Here is a 23,483-nt window from a genome sequence, read left to right as displayed (position 1 = left end):
GCAAAGTTAAGGACTTAATTCGTTGATATAAAACTCGAGGACCAATTTGTGAATTTAACTATAGTCGAGGGACCATTTTGGGTATTTACTCATATTAGAATTAGATTAATGTTGTAGTTATAATTCTATATTAGACTTTAATATTAGAATTAGACTAACGGTGAATTAACGGTACTTAATGGAAAAGTTAACGGTTTGGATAATCATATAATTAAGGATAAATTAGAAAATCTCAAGGAAAAATTAAAATCTGAACTATTCATTTGATTTAATAATTTGACGGTCATTTTTTCTACCCAATGTTTATAATTAAATAAATATTTGAAAGTATATCAATCCAAGATTATACATGAGAAGTTCAACATAAGTAATTTAATGTTTAATTTGTTTATTTAAATATGTAATTCATAGTATATGAATACAATGTAATATAGGAGATTCATTATAATTGTTACTAATTTGTTTTTAAATAGTAACAAGTATTTTTGTTGCAAAGGGTTCTAATATATTTAATGAATGCACATATATACAAGATCAATGAATGAATCAATAGTACCAGTCCTTTAGGTGTTTTGCTAAGTGTTCATTTAGTTCAACTATTATTGTTGAATAAATTATTATAGATAAAGAAATTCATAATTTAAGGAATTTAGATGTAGTAAAAATTTAAAAATTTTAATTATAATGTAACCCAAATATATTGGACAATTGAAAATACGATGTAACCCAAAGATCAAAATACTAAAGAAAGTGTTTTGGTTATTCAACAGTTTGAAGCAACAATTTGTTCCAAATCACAGAAAATATAAACATTGCAATTTACAATATTTTCACTTAGCATTTTTAAGAATGATTTTCCTAAAACACATCAATATTTTTAAAAAAATTATTATTATTAAAACAATTATTATTATTATTATTATTATTATTATTATTATTATTATTATTATTATTGTTATACCCTTAGGTGCTAATTTTCTTAAATATCTTCTTACCAATCATTGATATAATTCGCTTGTCAAATCCGCTAATGCTAACCGCTAACTGCTGATTGTCAAACAAGGACATTATGAGGTAGTTTCTCACTTCAATTTGTTGTGTGATTTGAATACTCTCTTTGTCAACAAATCGAAAAAGTGAAACAATGTAGTGAATATAAAAAATATATATCACTATTTTGTATTATAACTTTGATATTTAATTAAAAAATAGTACACAAAAAAGATAATAGACAATGTAGTGAATATAATCAATTGATGAATTTGAATGTAAAGAATTTTTACATTGGAGAAAAATAAAGACAATATAACTAATGAAATTATTTTTCTTAATTAATTTATTGATAATGAATAATTTTTTTAATAAAGACATTGTAGGGACAATGTAGCGAATATAATCAATTGATGAATTTGAATTTTGAATGTAGAGAATTTTTATATTGGAGAAAAATAAAGACAATATAACTAATGAAATTATTTGTCTTATTTAATTTATTGTTAATGAATAATTTGTTGTGAATAAAGACATTGTAGACACATAATTCTAAATAGAGTACTAATTAATTATGCCAACTTTGATTGAGATGTGGTTCGAACCTAAGACCTTTCTTATTGAAATCAATGAGTAAGTTAATGGTGAACTAACAGAAACTAACGGAAAAGATAATATTTAACGGAAAAGTTAACGGATAATCATATTCATTAAGGATAAATTAGGAAATCTCAAGGAAAAATTAAAATCGGATCAATCGGAGCCATTCATTTGATTAAAAAATTTGACCGCCATTTTTTCTTCCCATTATAGGCCTAACTCTCTTGGGCTCTTATTAGTATAGTAGATAGTAGATATATATAGTAGATTATAGGTCTAACTCTCTTGGGCTCTTATTAGTATATATATATATATATATATATATATATATATATATATATATATATATATATATATATATATATATAGTAGATAATACTTTTTCTCAGTTTCATTTTATAAGTCTGAAAGTTTAGTATTTGTATATAAAATTTATATATTTAGACACTACATTAATTATAATAAATAATAGGTTCATTTTCAAAAAAATGTAAATTTTTAATTTTTAGCAAAACAGAAAATGATAATTTTTTGATATTTAGCCAAAATAAGAAAATTAAAATATTTTCCAAAAGGTAATCATTTTAAAAAAAATCATTTTATGTAAAACATTTTTCAAGTTTCCAAATTAACCACCAAGACTATGTGCAATCAGCCAATCGTTATGCCATGGAATCGTGTTCACCATTCATGGTGAACACGGTCCCAACGGTGTTAGTGCACCGTTATCTTTTTTTTTTTTTTTTCCTCCTTAATTAATCGCGTGACTTTTCTTCTTCATTTTCACATTTCGCGGTTTCACTTTAATTTGAGGTGAGCAATGATTTCGGACATTCATAAATTATGAATCCATGCCTGCACATTCACTTTGGAACCATGCCTACACATTCCTGTCCGAAACCATGGTTGCTTCTCTGTAGCGCAAGCTTCTTCAACATTCATAAATTATGAATTTTCTGTTGTGAGATTATGAATTTATAGTAAATTCATAATCTCATTACAGAAAATTCATAATTTAATAAATGTTTTTCTTTTATGCGATTATGAATTTCTTGTTATGAGATTATGAATTTACAGTACATTCATAATCTCATAATAGAAAATTCATAATCTGACCAAACGCGCGCCGTTAACACCACATCCGCGTTTTTTTTTTTTTTTTTTAAACGTAAAAACGGCGCCGTTTGGACTCGTGTTCACCATTCATGGTGAACACGTTTTCAGGGCATAATTTGCGGTCTAATGGTACATATCCGGATTAGATTTCATTTGGAAGGTTGTGAGTTTGAGCTTCAGTGAAGGCGTTATTGCCTCTTTGTGTTTTAGTATGAAGTATATGAACAGACATCAGCCTTTTAACTTAATTTGTGCTTCAACACTTGACATTAATCATAGATTTTCATGATGGCATGGATGACATGACAACGCTATAAAATCCCAATAATCATATTTTATAACTTGCACCAATCAATTGGGATCCATGCATCTTATAAAATATTGAAAGGATTAAAAAATTATTAATTTACCATCATAATACAAACATTCAAACCATTAAAAAAAGGAAAAATGACACTTTTTCCCCCTGAGTTATATACTTATAGCATTTTTTCCCCCTTAATTATTTAGGTAAGCACATTAGCCCTCTCAATTATTTAAAAAGTGGCGGTTTTTTCCCCTGATATATTAAATTGACATTTCTACCCTTAAAGTAAACATTTTATTTATTTTACTTCTCCAACAAATTATTGCGTATACGTAGGGATGACCACGGTTCGGTTTGAACTGAACCGGACACTAAAGCAATCGAATTAAAAGTTTCCGGTTACGATTCAGATCTAGAACCCAATATTTAGATGTCAATTTATTAAAATTATGTATCAAAAAAATTGAATCTTGAACCGTGAACCGGCGGTTCCGGATCCGGCTCGCGATTTTGAACCGTCTTTATTTTAAAATTTTATTTTTTATTTTAAAATAGTCTAAATTCAACAATAAATGTATTTTATTTTTTCTGTTCGGAACATGAACCGTCCGTTCCGGTTCACGATTTTAATAAACTCTAAATATTGGGTTTCAATTCTAAATTGTAATTGGAATATTTCAGTTTGGTTGCTATAGTGTTTGTTTGGTTTGAACCAAATTATGGTCATAATTTGTTGGGGAAAAAAATAAATGAAATATTTATTTTAAGGGTAAATATGTCCATTTAACATTTCAGGGGGAAAAACAGCCACTTCAATAATTCAGAGGGAAAAAATACTATAGGTATATAACTCAGGGGGAAAAAGTGTCATTTTCCCTTAAGAAAACTTACAAATTGCATTTATTTCTCCGTGAATCAAGTTTGACTACATTTAACTTTTATGAAATCGGGATGTTCATTACCCAATAAAAATTCAACAATTAGTGTAGGATCTGACGTGTCTTGTCATCAAAAGAGATTATGCATTTATTATTATAACTATAAATATTGAACATTTAGTCCTAGTGTAATTGCATCAATCAAAAGCTAGATGGTAAAATAATAAGGATACAAATAGAGTTAATTATCAAATGTTCCCTCAATTATGTTGATTTGATTAATTTGATAATCTTATTTCAATATTGTCTAATTAAATCATATAACTATTAAATTTTTTAATTATTTTGGTCATTAACATATTTTAAGGGATATAATGAAAACATCACTATTTGGCTTGGCTTGAATTACAGTTCGTTATCACTCCGTTGCAGACTCTCATTTTAAATTGTCTTTCCTAATGGTGTGGTTTGACTTCGGCATTGCATTGCCACTAGCCCACTACTTCCCTCAGGTCTTGTCCAATTGGGCTAAATTTTGATGGAGTCGTTGCATCTTCAGCCAATAAGATAATTGTTAATAATGGAAAGACCAAGAAGGCAAATGTGAACGTTGACTGACGACGAGGTAACCCAAGTCCATGAGAGTAAATTACCTGACCGACAATAAGGCAATATATAATCTTTGTCATTCACTGCACTTTGATATTAGGGTTTTGATAATTTTAGATGGCGATTAAAAATAAGTCAAAGTAAACTTTGAAAGGCTAAAAGCCATCAATTAAACGACCACCTCTTCGAGTATTGCAGCAAAAGTGAATATTCTAGCAGGAGATGACAACCAAATGCCTTCTTATTAACGATGGCGAGCAAAAATTTCTGATATGCGATGGTGAGGGGTAAGTTCCACTGTGATGGGCGATGTCGAGTTTGTGGCAATAGGTGTCATTGTATCTTGATGGTGTCATCCCGATCTGTCAATTGGAAAAGCATAGGGCGGCAACTGGGCATGGTATCTCTAACTCTCTAACATATATACTTTCTTATGTTTCTTTGTTTATGCTTGATTTGGGGGTTTAGTTTTCTATATTTTGATGTGTGTGAAAAAAAAAAAAAAAAAAAGGACCAAGTTAGGCAAATTGGCCAACTAGCACTACTAGAAATTATGGAATTTTCGACCACCTGAAAGTGATCTTAAATCAAGTCGAAAGCCTAGTTCCGACCACTTTTGGTATCCGGAAAAACCTTTTTTGCTATTTCCGACCACTTTTTGGACTTTTTGGTATCAACTTAATTTAAGATCATTTTCAGGTGGTCAGAAATTCCATAATTTCCAGTAGTGTAGTCGGCTCGATTTGTGACCCTTGCTGGCAATGGACTGCAAGGAGGTAAACTATCCTTATCATGTTATAAGTTCAAATGTATCATTTTACAATATTCTTATTTACCAAGTTTATCCATACTACTACCTTCCATTTTGACAATATGGTGTACATGTAAATACTAAGTTCCAAGTTTAGGTGTTCAATTTAGTGGAAGGTTAGTAAAGATATTCAGAGAATTATGCACGCGCTTGTATTAGTAGAAACTTTGTTAGGAGTACCCCACCCTTCACCATTGTCCATAAAGGTATTAAGGTTGTGAACATTGCTAGGTGTCCAATTTAATTAAAGAATTACAAATTAGTAATGAACATTAGGGCTTTTTATATTTTTAGGTGGGGGTTAAACTAAGTAAACTATTAGGGTTAAAAATAAGAAAAAAAAAATTGAATGGCTAAAATCCATCAATTAAACAATCACTTCTCCGAATTTTGTAGCAAAAGTCAATACTCTAACAAGCAATGTCTTGTAGCTTCCTTCTTATTGACGATGGCGAGTGGTGACCTTCGATATGCGATGGTGAGAAGGCGAATTCCACAGTGATTGGCTAATAGCGAGTAGTGGTGATGAGCGTCGTCGCATCTCGATGGTGTCGTCATGATCCGTCAATCAGAAAGGTGAATGGTGACAATTAGGCGATGGTATCTATAACTTTCTAACATATCTTTCGTAGGGTTTTTTTTAATGTTCAATTTGGTGATTTGGGGATTTTTTTTTTCCACTTTGAAATAACATGAAGAAGAAAAGTGGCGAAGTTAGACAAATTGACAAGCTAGTCTGCCTACGATAAAAGTGGCGACTAACACCCATATCAACTTACCCTAGGGGCACCTAGCACCTAGTCAACGGCTATGTTAAGTTTTACAGCATTGAAAAATATACAATATTAAACTATAATCTAAGAATAATTAGAAAATAGCATTAAAAGTTCAAATATATCATTTTACAATATTATGATTTACCAAGTTTATCCCTACTACTTCCATTATGGTAATATGTTGTACATGTAAGCACTAAGTTGCAAGTTTAAATGGTCAATTCAGTGGAAAGTTAGTAAAGATAATTAGATAATTTTGCATGTGCTTGTATTAGTAGAGAATTTGTTATGATTGCCCCTCCCTTCACCATTGTTCATAGAATCATTAAGGTTGTGAACAAGGGTTAAAATAGTAAAATATTAGGGTTAAAAACAAGTTAATATAAACTGTTAGAGGCTAAAATCAATTAATTAAACAATCACATCTCTAAGTTTTGCAGTAAAAGTCAATACTCCAACGAGTAATGTTTAGCAGCTTCCTCCGTATCGAAGATGACAAGCAGTGAATTTCGATCTGTGATGGTAAGAAGGCGACTTCCACGCTGGCTGGCTAATAGCGAGTTGCAGTGATGGGCGTCGTCACATCTCGATAGTGTTGTCTCTATCTGTCAATTGGAAAGGCGAATGGCGACAACTAGGCAATGGTATCTCTAACTCTCTAACATATCTTTCTTAGTTTTTTTTGTTTTATTTTTTTTATGCTCAATTTAGTGATTTGGGGATTTAGATTTTTTTTTTTTTTTTTTTTTTTTGTTCTTACTGTGCAAAAAACAAAAAGTGGCCAAGGTAGGCAAATTGACAAGCTAGTTCCCCCCCCCCCACCCCCACCCCCACCCCCAGATTAAAATGACGACTAGCGCCCATTTCAGATTGTCCTAGGGCCCTAGGGGTACATAGTAACTACTCGTCGGCTAGGTTGAGTTTTACAACATTAAAAAAAATACAATATTAAATTATAATCTAAAAATAATTAGAAAATTGCGTTACAAGTTCAAATGTACCATTTTATAATATTATGATTTACCAAAGTTTATCCTACTACTTTCATTCTACTAATATGTTGTACATCTAAATACAAAGTTTCAAGTTTAAATATTCAATTTAGTGGAATATTAGTAAATATAGTTAGATAATTTTGTACGTGTTTGTATTAGTAGAAAATTTGTTCGGCATGCCCCTCCTTTCTCCATTGTCCATAAAATTATTAAGGTTGTGACTATCACAAGGTGTCTAATTAACAAAAATTATAAATTAGTAATAAAAATTAGGGTTTTGATATTTTTAGGTGGGGGTTAAAATAGTAAAATATTAGAGTTAAAAATAACAAGTCAAAATAAACTTCGAGCTAAAATTCATTAATCAAACAATCACATCTTTCAGCAAAAGTGAATAGTCCAGCTGGCGATATCAAGCAGCTTCCTTCTTATCGACGATGACGGACGGTGACTTTCAATCTGTGATGGTGAGCGATGATTTCCATGGTGATTCGGCGATGGTGAGTTGCGGTGATGGGCGTCTTCACATCTCGATGGTGTCCCGATCCGTCAATCAGAAAGGCGAACGACGACAACTAAGTGATGGTATCTCTAACATATCTTTCTTATATTTCTTTCTTTATGTTCGATTTGGTGATTTGAGGGTTTAGTTTTTAATATTCTACTGCGCAAAAAATAAAAAATAAAAAATAAAAAATAAAAAAATTGTCATGTTAGGCAAATTGGTATGGTAGTCTGTCATCTCGATTAAAATGACAACAAGCACACATTTCAGCTTGGCTTAGGGGCGTCTGGCAAATAAGTCTAGTTTTACAACACTGAAAAATATACAATATTAAACTATTGTCTAAAAATATTTAAAAAACTGTGTTACAAGTTCAAATATATCATTTTACAATATTCTAATTTATCAAGTTTATCTCAACTACTTTCATCATAGTTATATGGTGGTGTACATGTAGATACTAAGTTGTAAGTTTTAGTGAAAGATTAGTAAAGATGATTTAGAAAATAATACGCATGCTTGTATAAGTAGAATTTTTTTTTTTTTTTAAAGTATCTTTCCCATCGCTAGTGTATAATGTATATATAAAAATACACAACTAAATCATGGTCCAAAGGTAATAGAAAACTCATGCAACAAGTTCAAATGTTCATTTTGGTGAAAGATTCAATATTGCAATTTATTAAGTTTATTCTCACTATTCTCATTATTTTCTTTCTAGTAATACGGTGCATATGTAATAATAACTAGTAAGTATGTTAGATTGTGGCTCAGAGAGATGAGTCCATCATTCTATCATTGGACTGTCTATGTAGATGTAATAGTAAGTATGTTGGGCTGCGATTCGGAGAGCTAAGTCTAGCATCTTATCATTGGACTATGACACTGATTGCTACGTAAATATAAGGAAATAAAGTTACGCATTCGCTACTAGTTATAGTTTTTAGCATAGTGATAAACGTTTGATTCAACAATTAGTATCATAGTCAGTGTCACGGGTTGGTGTTGGGAGGGAATTGTATGTGGTAAACATTTGATCATACAAAGTATGATAATAGAAATTTTTGTAGAGTATCCCTCAACTCCGTAGTGTCTATGAAATTCTAGAATATTAAATCATAGTTTAAAGATACTAGAAAATTCAATATTCAAATTGTTTGGATAGTTGGCTTGATAATCACAAGAGTTCAAGTTTGACTATTCGTGAGAGCTATCTAATTGTCTTATCGATTTAAACCGAACAACTATAGATAACTTAAACAATTGTGTATTGGTCTTCTCTATTTAAACCAATCATATATAGATAACTTAGGGTAATTTACCTCACTGACGAGGAACTCGCGATTTACCTCTTCTAATAGTTTTTTGTCAGGAGGTTTGGAGGATTTAAGATTAGTCTGGGACTTTAGGATAAGCCGGAAACCTAATGTACATAGTATTTAAAAAAAAAAAAAAAAGGAGATTCAATATATATGATTATGTAAATAGTACGGAGTAAATATTAGAATATGATTACGGGCTGATAATAAATGGTACGGTAATTGTGATGTTAACAGTTGCCAAGCCAGGGAGGCAAGGATTGCTATTCTTTCTCTCTTTCTCCTCATTTATCTCTCTCTCTAAAGACAGTAACATTACATTTATTTACATCATATACGCAGTCAATATATACACATATATACAGCTATACAGGCGTAGATAAATACATACACATACACAGCAGCAAATCTCATCAGTCATCAACGCCAACCCCTATATCTATATCCCCCGCCCTTCGAATCATCTCTTCTTCTAAATTCTCGATTTTCTTCGATCAAAATTCACCCTTAGATTCTCAATCCGATTCACAGGTAAATCAGATTGGACATCTGCTGTTTACTGGTTTTATGATTCGATCTGTAGTGTGTATGAATAAATCTGCTGCGCGGTTTTTCTCGATTGGCTGTTTGGATTTGATTGGAATTTGGAGGAGATGGTGAGAGGATTGGCGGTGCGATTGGATTGAAGGAGAAGAAATGCCGGGATTAACGCAGAGGAATGATCAGCACAGCGGGGCGGTTTCTTTTAATGGATCCGTTTCCGGCAATGGATTCTGGTCAAAGCATCGCGACGATGTCAGCTACAATCAGCTCCAGAAGGTACTGGATTTTAACCAATAAATGAATTTGTTATTGACTTGTTAATGGTTGTGTTGGGGCACTCGTGTATTCGTTTTTATTGGTGAATTTTGATTAGTGGAATGAATTGAATTTGGATGGTTTTATATCTGACTCACGAGATCGAATTAGGATGTATATCTGCCTGCTGCTTGCTTGTTCCATATTCAAACACTCGTGTATGCTCCTTTGCTTTAAGGAGTACTAGGATGTAAAGAACTTAAGTTGTTATTCAAACTTAGTTTGCAGAAATATATATCCTAGTTTTCAAATTCAAACTGGGGAAGACTGATGAGTGGAGCAATCCTGATTGATAAATTTGGCAGCATCTAAAGTATTTAATAGATCAAATTGTATTTTGATCATTACTATAGTAAGCAATGTGGTTATCAATAAAACAGTGAGTGTTTGTTTTGTGATGCATAGTTATTTTTGCTATGGACTATTTATTTAGTAATGGGGATTTTGTCTTGTAGTTTTGGAGTGAGCTTCCATCCAAAGCTCGACAGGAGCTTTTGAGGACTGATAAGCAAACGCTTTTTGAGCAAGCTCGTAAGAATATGTATTGCTCTAGGTGCAATGGGTTATTGCTGGAAGGTTTTTGGCAAATTGTCACGTATGGGAAGTCTTTGCAACAGGAGGGAGCAGGCATGCATCATGCTTGCAATGGAATAGGGACCTTGAAAAGTCAAGGTGAAGATGATGTACAAGATCCATCAGTCCATCCTTGGGGAGGCTTAACCACAACTCGAGATGGAGCCCTTACGCTACTCGACTCTTATATATTCACAAAATCTCTGAAAGGACTCCAAAATGTTAGTGCCATTTTAGTTATCTGCCAATTCCTTTTTCTTTTAGTGCTTTTGTTCTTATTTCACCTTTTGTCCCAAGCAGGTTTTCGACAGTGCACGTGCAAGAGAACGCGAGAGGGAATTGCTGTATCCTGATGCCTGCGGTGGAGGTGGTAGAGGTTGGATAAGTCAAGGAATGGTTGGTTATGGAAGAGGTCATGGAACGAGAGAAACATGTGCTCTTCACACTGCCAGACTTTCTGTTGACACATTGGTAGATTTTTGGTCAGCCCTTGGAGAAGAGACTCGCCAGTCTCTTCTAAGAATGAAGGAAGAGGACTTTATTGAAAGGCTTATGTACAGGTGTGTTTCAGCCGTCTTGTTTCTTTTCATTTTCTCTGTTATTTTGGATAATTTTATACTTATACATAAAAGATATTTCATTCTCTCTCAGCAAGTAAACTGTTTACTTGTACAAGTGTAATTTGGATCATGGTAAGCAAATCTCCAGTTGGTTTGGTGAACATAGGAGTTGATTGATTACTCATCACTGGCATGAGCCATTGTCCATTGTTGTTACATTTATGATACAAGCTAACTTGGAAGGCACTAATTATGTCTTCTCTTAATTCCTAGTTCCTATGCAAATATTGTGTCCCATGGAAAGTGAATTCTTAAGGTGGACATGTCAACTCATTTTGGTTTTTATCTAACCAGTTTAAGTTTTCTACTGTTATATTTGAAGATATTGCCAATGTTAATATTGTTTGATCTCAAACTTCTTTGGGAAAAAATAAATTCTGTCTATTATAAGCTGTGCTCAATGTTTATCACCAAGGAAATGGTTGATGCATACACTAGGGTTGTGCCCAATCCGTCCCACTACTAATCTAAGAATTTTCAGAATTTTATCTCCATCTCACTCAATCATGAATTTTTCTAAACTATTCACCTGTACAGTTGTGTTAACCTTAAGTTCTTTTAAATTGTTTATTTTCTATTCGTTTGATAGAAAACCTTCTCTACTTAAACACCCCCTCAAAAGAAAACGCTGAGGGGGATAGGTTTGTTAAGATCAATTTTCGGTGTCTTGTATTGCATCAACTATTTGAATTTTGAAATGAGAGATCATAGACTTTGTTGTTTAGATTCTTTTAGTTTCTGCACCGTGTATGCTATGGTATCTATTTTGAACATAAACCAAACTATGTTTTACCAACTAAGTTGAAGTAGGATTTATGAGCTTCTTTTTTAAGGTAGAAGTAATTGAACCTGTTGTCAATTCTGTGGTATAATTTGAGTAGACTCTGTACAAAACCTTTAGTAATTTCTTGCTCAAGTAAACTGGAAGTGTAGTTATTCTACTTTGTTTTGGTAACTTCTTTGTTTTGCCTGTATTGAGAACTTTGTTACTTGATGCAGATTTGATAGCAAGAGGTTTTGTAGAGATTGCAGAAGGAATGTTATACGTGAGTTCAAGGAGCTAAAGGAACTGAAGCGGATGAGGAGAGAACCTCGCTGCACCAGTTGGTTTTGTGTAGCAGATACAGCATTTCAATATGAGGTGCACTTTAAACCTTCTCCCCCCCAAATCCACCCACCCACCTTGGGGTATGGGGAAACAGGCATACTTAGCTTGAGATTCAAACCTCCTACATGCAAACAAAAAATGAGAAGAGTCTAGCCTAGTGCATATATTGTACCCTTTTCCATTTGATATGGGGGCATGATATCATTATATTTTCTCAATTCTCAGGTTTCCCGTGATACAATCCAAGTAGATTGGCATCACACTTTCATTGACACTTTTGGGACATATCATCATTTTGAATGGGCAGTTGGAACTGGAGAAGGAAAATCCGATATCTTGGAGTTTGAAAATGTTGGTTTGAGTGGAAGAGTTCAAGTGAATGGTCTAGACCTCAGTGGCTTGAGTGCGTGCTACATTACTCTTAGGGCATGGAAAATGGATGGCCGTTGCTCTGAGCTCTCTGTGAAGGCTCACTCTATGAAAGGGCAACAATGCATTCATTGTAGGCTTATGGTTGGAGATGGTTTTGTTACAATTACAAGAGGGGAAAACATCAGAAGGTTTTTTGAGCATGCTGAAGAGGCTGAGGAAGAAGAGGTAATCAAGTTTGTGATGCTCATTAACCATATTTCTGTGTAAGAAGTCTCTTTTGGATGTTTAGTCTTATGCTTTCTCATTAGGATGATGATTCCATGGATAAAGATGGAAGTGATCTCGATGGTGAATGTACCCGTCCTCAAAAACATGCAAAGAGTCCTGAACTTGCTCGGGAGTTTCTTCTTGATGCTGCAACTGTAATTTTCAAGGAACAGGCAAGTCATTTCTCCTCCAAATCTGCAAAACCTTCCTTTTCTTCTTTTTCTTACATTTCTTCGGTGGTTGACCTTGTTACCACTCAACCAGCCACATGAGATTTTTTTTTGTAGTGAAGGTGCTTAACTGTGTATGCGTGTACATTTGTCAACATATGCTAACACATGTTTTCTGCAGGTTGAAAAAGCTTTCAGAGAAGGAACAGCACGCCAAAATGCGCATAGTATATTTGTATGTCTTGCATTAAAATTACTGGAAGAAAAGGTTCATGTGGCATGCAAGGATATTATCACTTTAGAGAAACAGGTAACATAAATGTAATAGTTGCAACACTAACTTTTAATGTCTTCTCTGACAGTTTTTAGTGTTATCTTGATTTGTATGTCAGTGAGTAGCTATGAGCCATTCTTTACTTCATTTTTGTAGATGAAACTTCTTGAAGAAGAAGAGAAGGAAAAACGTGAAGAAGAAGAGCGCAAAGAGCGAAGGAGAATAAAGGAAAAGGAGAAAAAGCTTCGAAGGAAGGAAAGATTAAGAGAGAAGGAGAAGGATAGAGAGAAGAAAAGTTCTGACTTGAACCAAAATCATTCTGACATTGTAAAGGAGGAATTGACATCTTGCTTCGATGAAGAGTCCAAGGTTATTGAGAACAGGCATTCCGGCAGTGAGATGGAGGAAGCTACTGCATCAAGCCCTTTATGTCAAAACATTCGAAATGACTTACTTCTAAATGGGTATACTCCTTCAGATACGCAACATTATGCTGATGACTGTACAGATGGGGATATTACCAGTTTGAAAGATGATAGCGAGTCCTATCCACTTGATGATTTGAGATATTCTCACCAAAACATGAAATTTTGGAAAGACTTTCAAATGGATTCAGGCTTGAAATGGCCAGGTAGGCGGCTACTTGTTTCTGAGAATAGGGATATGGTTAGCAAACATGAAGCAAGACGCCATTGTGATGGCTTTGAATCTTCAAGGAGTTCTAATAGATTAAACAAGCAATTGAGAAGTAATACTGCAAAGTCCAGTGTTAGAAATGGTGCCCCCAAGTTCACTGAGAAGTTTCAGTGTGCCAACCATAGACAGAATGATAGATATGACTTCCATTCTTGTAGCTGTAACCAACATACTGATCACAGAGTGAAGGTAGAACCTTCCATGTCCAGAGGGACCTGGGAGGCTAAACCAGTAAGTAAGTCAGGTTCTGCATCAGATATCTCCAAGCAATATCATATTAGCAAGTATAGTCAGACGGAATACATGCGTGAGAGTTATGCAAGCCCTAAAAACAAAATTAGTACTTGGAGCAACCGTTCTAACAGGGATTTACCTACTACCAAGAAAGTGTGGGAGCCAATAGAATCACGAAAGTATCCACGGAGCAACTCATATTCAGATGTTACACTAAGATCATCTACATTTTGTACTGAAACTAGTGAAACTGATAAACATCTCAAATGTTCTGCTGCCAATAGCTCTGATGAAATGTCTGAGATTCCTGTTCTGATCAGACATGAAGAGACAGATGAACAAGATTTGAGAAAGTCTAGCACTGAAACAGAAAATAGTTGCCAAAGCGGTACCCATTTGGAAGTGAAGTCCCCAGACTGTCAGAAGGAAGTAGCCGATGTAGAAGTTGAATTGCAGATTAGGAATAAATCATCTATACAAGGGGCTTCTGATTTATCAATACACAGCTCTTCTAATTCTGATAATTGCTCATCCTGTCTCAGTGAGGGAGACAGCAATTCTTCCTCTGCAAATCTCCTTAACCCAGAATCTTCCTCTACATCAGATTCTGAAGACTCAAGTCAACATTCAGAAGAAAGACCATTGTGTCTTCAAAGTGGCTTCAGTGAATGTCATGATGTTGCACCTGGAGTAAAGCAAACTGCTGAAAGAAGGGCAGATGTTAACAATTCGGTTCCAGTTTCTTCAGGAGCTGACTTTTCGGTAAAAGTACCCTGTTCATCTACTTCAATTTCACAATGTGAAAAAACAAGTGTTACTTTGGGAATTCAACCACAAGCTGTACTTCCACCTGTTGGTAGTCAGAACATTCACTTCCCAATGTTTCAAGCTTCAACAATGGGCTACTATTATCAGAGTCCAGTTTCATGGGCTGCAGCACCTGCAACAAATGGTTTGATGCCATTTCCCCATCCCAGCCACTATGTATTAACGAGTCCTTTTGCTTATGGTCTAAGTGGAAGTGCACCAGTGATGCATTATGGTGGCTTACAGCACATGCCTCAACCACTGTTTAATCCTGGTCATTTAACTGTGCTCCAGTCAGTTGCTCAAACCAATGGTGGTGTTAATTCAAAAGAAAATAACAAGGTTTGCTGCAATCAAGGTGGGTTGAAAGGAGGGCAGGAGACGGTGGAAGCACCCATAAGTGGAACAACTGCAGAAAATGGGAAGTGTAACAAATCTAATGTGGAAAATGCAGGCTTCTCTCTTTTCGCCTTCTCTGATCCTACTTCTGTTAAAGAAGGGACGGTTGGAAATTTCACCTCAAAATTGACAACAGATAACAGAAATGGTGGTGATCATGGGTGCTGCAATAAGAAGGATCCCATCGAGGAATACAACCCATTTGCAAATGGCATCAAGTTTTCATTCTCTGATATAGTTAAATAACCTCAATGAGGTAGCTGCTGCTGTTTTTTCTTCGGCAGTCAGTCTCTGTTCTCCATTGAGTTATGGAAGCAAGCTTGAGTATTTGTAATGTGGCACACAATAATGCGTGCACCTCACAACATTTTAGCCTTTTACTTTTCGTGATTTAGTTGGGTCATGGGTGGATTATTTTTCATTGCTTTTTCGCTATTTGGACAGGAGAAAGGGTTGAGAGAACGTCATAAAGTTTATAAGGTTTTCTTGTGTGCTATCAGGTTTTCCATTGGAGATCATGGCTTGATTTTCCTAGTAAAATTCTATATTTTGCCCCTTATTTTTATAAAATTCTCAAGTTTCTGGTACTTAAATTAGATTCTTTTTTATCCTATAGTTCATCATAAATTAGACTTAAGATAATGCATGATGGATGCACCAATAATTTAAAAACCCTTGAATGGTAGGGTTGTAATGGGACATGATTCTTCCCTTCGATCATGTAGATCAAAACTTAAAATCATGTTGAAATGTGTACATTACTAGAAAACCTGTGGACCAAAACAAAAAATATGAATTAGTTAAATCATTAACCAAATAATGGAGTGGCATCGCAGTGGGTACTGGGTAGGAACAAGATCTCTCTCGGCCACCACTTTAGTTGTACCCATTTACTATCTTATTGGTTTTTTTTTATTTTAACTTAAGTTGTGAAAAGAAAAGTGGGATAGTGAAAAAGAAAAGAATGGTATGAACAAAATCTGGCATTATGAAGCTGATTTCATCATTGTATTGTATAGCAATTAGCATTAGCATGTAATAATATGTATACAAACTCGGGAAGTAATTCTGGGAACTAAAAAAAAAAAAAAAAAAGGCACGTTTGACATTTACATTTGGAAGAATGACGTTTGCTATTCAACTCTGGTGGTTAGTAGTCTTCAATAACTGGGCATGACAAAATCTGGGCTGCCTTCCTCAACAGGATGGATGAATTCAAAAAATGTAACTATGTAAGACAAGAAAATCAGTCAACCACATTTTTGCACCACTGAAAATCTAAAATTCCCAATCCCATGGGGACACATTAGTTAGTCCCACGCACTTCCCCCACTAGAACCGCCATATCCTCCCCCACTAGAACCGCCATAACCACCGCCGCCATATCCTCCCCCACTAGAACCGCCATATCCTCCCCCACTAGAACCGCCATATCCTCCCCCACTAGAACCGCCATAACCACCGCCGCCACTCCTGCCTCTTCCAAATGAGGAGGAATCCTCCCTTCTAAAGTCACGGCCACCAAAACGGCCCCCACCAGACCGCTTGCCTCTACCTCCGCTGTGTGAACGGGGAGCATTAGCATAGCCGGTCAACCAATTAGGTACCTCTTGCTTAGCTTCTTGCATCAGATTCGCCAATGCTTTGGCCAATGGTACATTAGTTTCATTAAAAAAGGCTGTTGCCAATCCTGTATTGCCAGCACGCCCTGTCCTTCCTATCCGGTGCACATAATCATCTATGTCGTTAGGGAGGTCAAAATTGATGACATGAGCAACATGAGGAATATCAAGACCACGCGATGCCACATCAGTTGCAACTAAAATGGGAGTACCCCCTGTCTTAAACGCCCTTAATGCATGCTCTCTTTCCTGCACACAACTTGTAATCATTCAGAGGCATCACAATCTTATCATGCAATATGAGAAACACACCGAACTCCACCCATTAATTTTATCTTTTCTTCTGCCATGCAACTCACACTTTATAGACAAGTACAAGTGAGCATGCAATTGTGCAAACACTAAGTTGATTACCACCATTTTATTCACTATAATAATTGTTAAAATTGAAAACAAAGAGAAAACATGACAAAGATTAAGAAATCAAAAACAGTGTGAAAGCTTGACACATGTTAAAAGATTAAGAGTTAGATCAAAACACAAGCACAAATCATTCCAGATGTCAAATGACTGCCTACCTGTTGTGTTCTATCACCGTGAATGGCAGTTGCAGGAAATTGATTTGAGCACAACCAACGTTCCAATGAATCCGCCCGCCTCTTTGTTTCCACAAATACCAAAGTTAGAGCTTTCTGCAAAATTTAAAGCAACAGTCACCAACTGGATAGCCACTCAATTAATTAAAAATCAATACAACTGAGAAGAAGAAAAAACAAAGTTTGTTTTTTATTTGATACTTAAGATCTCAAGTTAGTGGTGGGAAGAGGAATGTTAGTAAAAGTATACTATTGACAAAAGGTCACTCTACACCAAAATAACATATATACAGGGAAAAGATTTAGCAAGAGTATAAACAAATGAAAGTCAAAAGAACACCTCTCTTCTAAGATGAACTGTTTTTTTCCAGGAGAATCTCCAGTATTATTACTACAATTAGGGTTACACATCAAAAGCAAAATTACATAGTTGAACCAGTGAATTACAATTACCTTGCCATGAATTTCATTTGCCTTCTCTGCATGAAGAACATCCAGCAGATAGCTTCTCTTGTCATTGTCTTTAACAAATTCAACTCTCTGAACAATCAAATCGGTACTGGAACCAACCCTTCCAACAGCCAAAAATATGTAGTTCGAGAGAAAATCAGATGCAAGACTCTGCATTCCAACCAAAAATGGGAAAAATTATCAGATAGATCAAATTGAAAACAAAATTCCAGTCCCTAGAAGCAGTTCTTCAATCGAGTAATGCTCAGTGTAACTTAGAGACAGTAGACAAGAAAGATCTCAATTTGATATGTTAAGTTTTTTGGTCAATTTGGACACTGAACACGGTTATGACCAGACTAACATGCATTCCTTTCTATGCAGTATAGTGACTTCTAACCAATTCGTTTGGAAACCTTAATTTGAGGGAACAAAGTAGCTAATATCTATATCGACAATTCATGAGTTATGAGTTAAAAGGAAAGGCATGCCACTTAAAACAATAAACTAGATAAATACTCAGAAAGATAATTAAGAATGACTTCTCAAAAGGTAAACTAAAACAGCTTGTCACCGATTAGAAAACCTGGATCGACTTTGGAAATGTGGCACTGAACAGCATAGTCTGCCTTACACCAGATGGGGGCATATCCATTTCCTCCACTATTTTTCTGATTGGACGCTCAAATCCCAGATCCAGCATACGATCAGCCTCATCAAGTGCCAAATATCTTATCATCCGCAATGAGACCTTTCTTCTCTCAACCAAATCAACTAATCTTCCAGGAGTTGCCACAAGAATATCAACTCCTTTCTCTAGTTCCCAGAGCTGAAAATTTACAACATATAATAGAAATGATATCCCATGAGTAATCACAGAATATTTGAACATGAAAACAGACTGGCCAATCTTATGGAAGATTGTACAAATCAAAACCTCAAAATCACCATGTCAAAACAGAGGAGAAAACATAATTTGGATAATTACAATAAAAGTTCACATTAATTAACCATTTGAGGCATGAAATTAGAAACCATGACCATATTGAAAGAAACTGATTCTGACCTGTTCGACTATTGGAGCCCCACCATAAACAACTACAACTCTCACACCAGTTTGATAGGAGAACTTCTTAGCTTCCTCAAGAATCTGTGTGGTAAATCCAGCATGACAATCACAATTTCCAAACAAAACTGTGCAAGCAACAGGCAAATTGTATTAACAAGGCTTTACATTTTACAATAACCTACCCACCTGCATTGAAAGCTCTCTTGTCGGTGCAAGAATTAGAGCAAGTGGGTAAAGAGTCTGTACTCCACGCGGTCTCTGCGGATTATTCCCTCTCATGATTCCACTAATAATTGGGAAACAAAAAGCAGCTGTCTTTCCAGACCCAGTCTGAGCACAAGCCATCAGATCTCGTCCAGCTAGAGAAATGGGTATTGCATACCGTTGCACAGGAGTTGGTTTAACATATTTGCACCTCGTAATATTCAGGTTTAGGGTATTGCCCAAGTTTATCTCCGCAAATGTATTCACGGGAGGTGGCACATTTTCCCCACTTGTTTCTACAGGAATATCCTCATAAGCATCAAAATTAATACCAGTACCTTCCTGTGGATTGCCAGTTTCTGCACCACCATCAATATCATCATTACCAAAAGGGTTCACCTCCTGCTCTCTACCCCGGCCACCACCTCTGCTGCCCCAGCCACCACCTCTGCTGCCCCAGCCTCTCCCACCGCGATCACCACCACCGCGATCACCACCCCGGCCACCACCTTGCCTAGGACCACCCCACCTTGACCCCCTTCCTGGTCCACTATCACCTGACCTGTCACTACTAAATGTTGGGGCACTATGTGAGGGAGCTGGAGTTCTGGCTGCCGGTGCTCTGTTCCTAAGGTGAGGTAGTACATAAGAATGTCCGCCAGAACCACCCCTTCCACCACCACTAGTCCCAGCTTGATCATGTGGCTGATTCTTAGGTGGTACATAAGAATGTCTGCCAGAACCACCCCTTCCACCCCTAGTCCCAGCTTTATCACGTGGCACATTCTCATCTGGATCACCCCATGAACTCATTTTCTCAACACCCTTATCTCCAAAAACACTCGGTATTTTTCAAGAAACACTCAGGGTAGAAGCCCGTAATTGAGTCCCAGTTCAAGAATCTGATCTACAGAAAATGGAGAAGTGCATTCACTTAGAGATGAAGAACAAAATCGTCACCTAAATATAAAATGAATAAGATCAGCAGATATATCATATATGCCCAATTCACACACAAGAACATGTAACTTGAATTACTAAGAATATTATACTCTTCATAAACATGTCAACCATCCATCAAGAAACACAGGAAATTAAACTAAATGAATATACGGGAAGATCGATGTAGAAAAGTAGAGCTTACTTGTAATAAATCAAACACCAAGAAATGAGAAGAGTGAAGCACTGTGCAGGCATATATATATATATATATATATATATATATATATATATATATATATATATATATATATATATATATATATATATATATATATATATATATATATATATATATATATATATATACAGAGAGAGAAATGATGTATGGAGATAAGTCACCTTGGCGAAACCCTAAACTTAGAGAGAAGATAGGAAAGAGAGATACTTGTTGGATTGTAAGAAACAGTATTTTGCGGCAATGGTACAATACTACAACACCGCTTTCGGGCCTTAACCCCCCTCAACAGTAGGACTACTGTCTGAAACTCTTGAATATGAAAAATAAAATATAATAATAATAATAATAATTCATAATTGGTATAAAAAAAAATGTGCGTAACAAAGTGTCAGTTTTTAATAATAATTTTATCATTTTTATCCACGTTTAAACATTTGGAATATATTTTATTTATAAAGATATATATATATATATATATATATATATATATATATATATATATATATATGAGTTAATACCCAAAATAGTCCTCAACTATAGTGATTTTTCTCATTTTCGTCTTAAACAATTTTGGTGACATAATATAGTCCCAGACTTTTATATTTTTGCTCAATATAGTCCTCTGTTTGTTAATCCGTTAAATAAGTGTTAAATAGAGGGTCCATTATGTAATTTCAATACAATCTTTTGTAATTGGAATAAGGTTCAAATTGGCCACTGAACGTAACATGAAAATGTAATTAGGCCACTGAACGAAAAAAAAAGTGCAATTAGGCCACTGAACACTGTAAAAAAAAATCCACTTTTTTGAGGGTAACCTGCTACCAGGTGAAATTGTACATTTTTTGTGTGTTCAGTGGCCTAATTGCACTTTTTTTCCGTTCAGTGGCCTAATTGCATTTTCGTGTTACGTTCAGTGGCCAATTTGAACCTTATTCCTTTGTAATTTTCTTCCGTTTACTTTCAATACAATCTTCTGTAACCAGCTCTACAGCCTCTGCTTCCGGCCTTCCGCCATGGTTTCCAGCTGCCCAACTCTCCCGTCCAAAATCTTCTCCAGTTCTCTCCGCACGATTGCCAGCACCGCGTACTCCACAACGCTCATCGGGGGCAACACCGCGGTTCCCATTCTTAAACATCGCTCTTTTTCCGATCAAGAGTTCTAGAAACTGGACTGCTGCTCGATTTTTGTGTGCTGCCATTAATGGTGGGTTGAACAGAATTGTGGATTTTTTGTTTCCGGAGACAGACATAGAGGCAATAGAGTAATGTGCAAAGGCCAGAAAATCCCCCAAATGATCCTGTAAATGTAGAGGCCAATAAACACCTTTTAAGTCCTTTCGGGTCTTTGGTCGGCGCCGTCGATGGAGTTGGTATTGGGATTGGGATTGTACGATCACATGGCCGACAAGTATTGCCGTTGCCGGAACAGAGATTGAGACTGGGGATAAACGCCACACTCACTGCAATTACTCTGAACACATGGGCCGGGGAGAACCTGAGGCAAAAGCAGCTCATCATCGTCTTCTCCGGCCCAGCCAGGGCCCCAATAAATCACGGAGGAATCGCTAGTTTTCAGTCCATAGGCGAAATCCCAGACGTTATGCCATGGAACCGTGTTCACCATTCATGGTGAACACGGTTCTAACGGTGTTAGTACACCGTTATCTTTTTTTTTTTTTTTTTAATAATTAATTGCGTGACTTTTCTTCTTTATTTTCACATTTTGCGGTTTCACTTTAATTTGAGGTGAACAAAGATTTCGGACATTCATAAATTATGAATTCATGCCTGCACATTCACTTTGGAATCATGCCTACACATTCCCGTCCGAAATCACGGACATTCATAAATTATGAATCCATGGCTGCACATTCACTTTGGAACCATGCCTACACATTCACTTTGGAACCATGAGATTATGAATTTTCTGTTATGAGATTATGAATTTTCAGTTATGAGATTATGAATTTTCTGTTATGAGATTATGAATTTTCTGTTATGAGATTATGAATTTTCATTACATTCATAATTTCGGACATTCATAAATTATGAATTCATGCCTGCACATTCACTTTGGAACCATGCCTACATATTCCCGTCCGAAATCACGGACATTCATAAATTATGAATCCATGCCTGCACATTCACTTTGGAACCATGCCTACACATTCACTTTGGAACCATGAGATTATGAATTTTCTGTTATAAGATTATGAATTTTCTGTTATGAGATTATGAATTTTCAGTTGTGAGATTATGAATTTTCTGTTATGCGATTATGAATTTTCTGTTATGAGATTATGAACTTCCATAAAATTCATAATCTCATAACAGAAAATTCATAATTTGATCAAACGCGCGCCGTTAACTCCACATCCGCAAAAAAAAAATTTTGGCCTAAAAATGACGTCGTTTTGCCTTGTGTTCACCATTCTCGGTGAACACGATTCTATGGCATAATTTGCGCGAAATCCAACCTTGAAACTATGGATTCGAATGAGATTCCTTCCAGTTTTTAACTCCAAAACGCTTCGTTTCCGCCCCAGCAAATCACTGTGCGATTCAATCTCGTGATTTCACAGATGAAATAAAAACTAAAAAGAAAATAGTATTGAAATTACATAATTGACGCTCTATTTAACACCAACTTAACGGATTAACAAAAAGAGGACTATAGTGAGCAAACACACAAAAGTCTGGGACTATATTAGGTCACCAAAATCGTTTGAGACGAAATTGAGAAAAACCACTATAGTCGAAGATTATTTTGAATATTAACTCATATATATATTTATAAACTGAGTGGACAAAGGTTATATCTTTGTGAGCGCCTCACTTCAATGTGAACATAGGTTGCGTATCACTCCTAGTCTGGCTTCGACCCTTCTTTATGTCTTTTAAAAATTACATTAGTATATATATATATATATATATATATATATATATGATATTTTGATAAACTATATTATATAAAATAAGCATTCAAAAAAAAAATATATTATATAAAATAAAATTTTGGTTAATTGTATTTTAGTTTGGTAAAGTAAATTGTTTCACCAAAATGAAATTTTGAAT

At 35.2% G+C, this 23,483-nt stretch overlaps 2 protein-coding genes across 7 annotated transcripts; one reads left to right on the top strand and one right to left on the bottom strand.

Moving 5' to 3' along the window:
• The first annotated feature begins 6,606 nt into the window (after positions 1–6,606).
• LOC109162018 lies at positions 6,607–15,843 on the top strand. Of its 4 annotated transcripts, none has more exons than XM_019310650.1 (9): positions 6,607–6,731; positions 9,438–9,725; positions 10,220–10,558; positions 10,638–10,897; positions 11,957–12,098; positions 12,291–12,662; positions 12,746–12,877; positions 13,056–13,184; positions 13,305–15,843. In XM_019310650.1, the coding sequence occupies exons 2-9, from the start codon at positions 9,603–9,605 to the stop codon at positions 15,528–15,530; spliced, it is 3,723 nt and encodes a 1,240-aa protein (XP_019166195.1). In that variant the 5' UTR covers positions 6,607–6,731; positions 9,438–9,602; the 3' UTR covers positions 15,531–15,843. The 4 variants fall into 4 exon arrangements, with proteins under 4 accessions (XP_019166195.1, XP_019166198.1, XP_019166197.1 ...); XM_019310652.1 differs by lacking the exon at positions 6,607–6,731 and adding an exon at positions 7,606–7,667; XM_019310653.1 differs by lacking the exon at positions 9,438–9,725.
• Positions 15,844–16,458: 615 nt separating this feature from the next.
• LOC109162175 (DEAD-box ATP-dependent RNA helicase 37-like) lies at positions 16,459–20,655 on the bottom strand. 3 transcript variants are annotated; one of them, XM_019310902.1, is made up of 8 exons: positions 20,567–20,655; positions 19,968–20,132; positions 19,208–19,877; positions 19,019–19,102; positions 18,539–18,781; positions 17,956–18,123; positions 17,485–17,598; positions 16,459–17,155 (listed from the first exon to the last, which is right to left on the bottom strand). In XM_019310902.1, exons 2-8 carry the CDS (start codon positions 20,036–20,038, stop codon positions 16,595–16,597), a joined length of 1,911 nt encoding a protein of 636 aa, XP_019166447.1. In that variant the 5' UTR covers positions 20,039–20,132; positions 20,567–20,655; the 3' UTR covers positions 16,459–16,594. The 3 variants fall into 3 exon arrangements, with proteins under 3 accessions (XP_019166447.1, XP_019166448.1, XP_019166446.1); XM_019310903.1 differs by having other exon boundaries at positions 19,968–20,127; positions 20,567–20,648; XM_019310901.1 differs by lacking the exon at positions 20,567–20,655 and having other exon boundaries at positions 19,968–20,335.
• Positions 20,656–23,483: the final 2,828 nt, after the last annotated feature.

Source organism: Ipomoea nil, unplaced genomic scaffold (assembly GCF_001879475.1).
Source record: "Ipomoea nil cultivar Tokyo-kokei standard unplaced genomic scaffold, Asagao_1.1 scaffold2926, whole genome shotgun sequence".
In the NCBI taxonomy this organism is placed as follows: Eukaryota; Viridiplantae; Streptophyta; class Magnoliopsida; order Solanales; family Convolvulaceae; genus Ipomoea; species Ipomoea nil.
The sequence above is the reverse complement of the archived record's forward strand: the minus strand, read 5'-3'. Positions and strand labels throughout refer to the sequence as shown.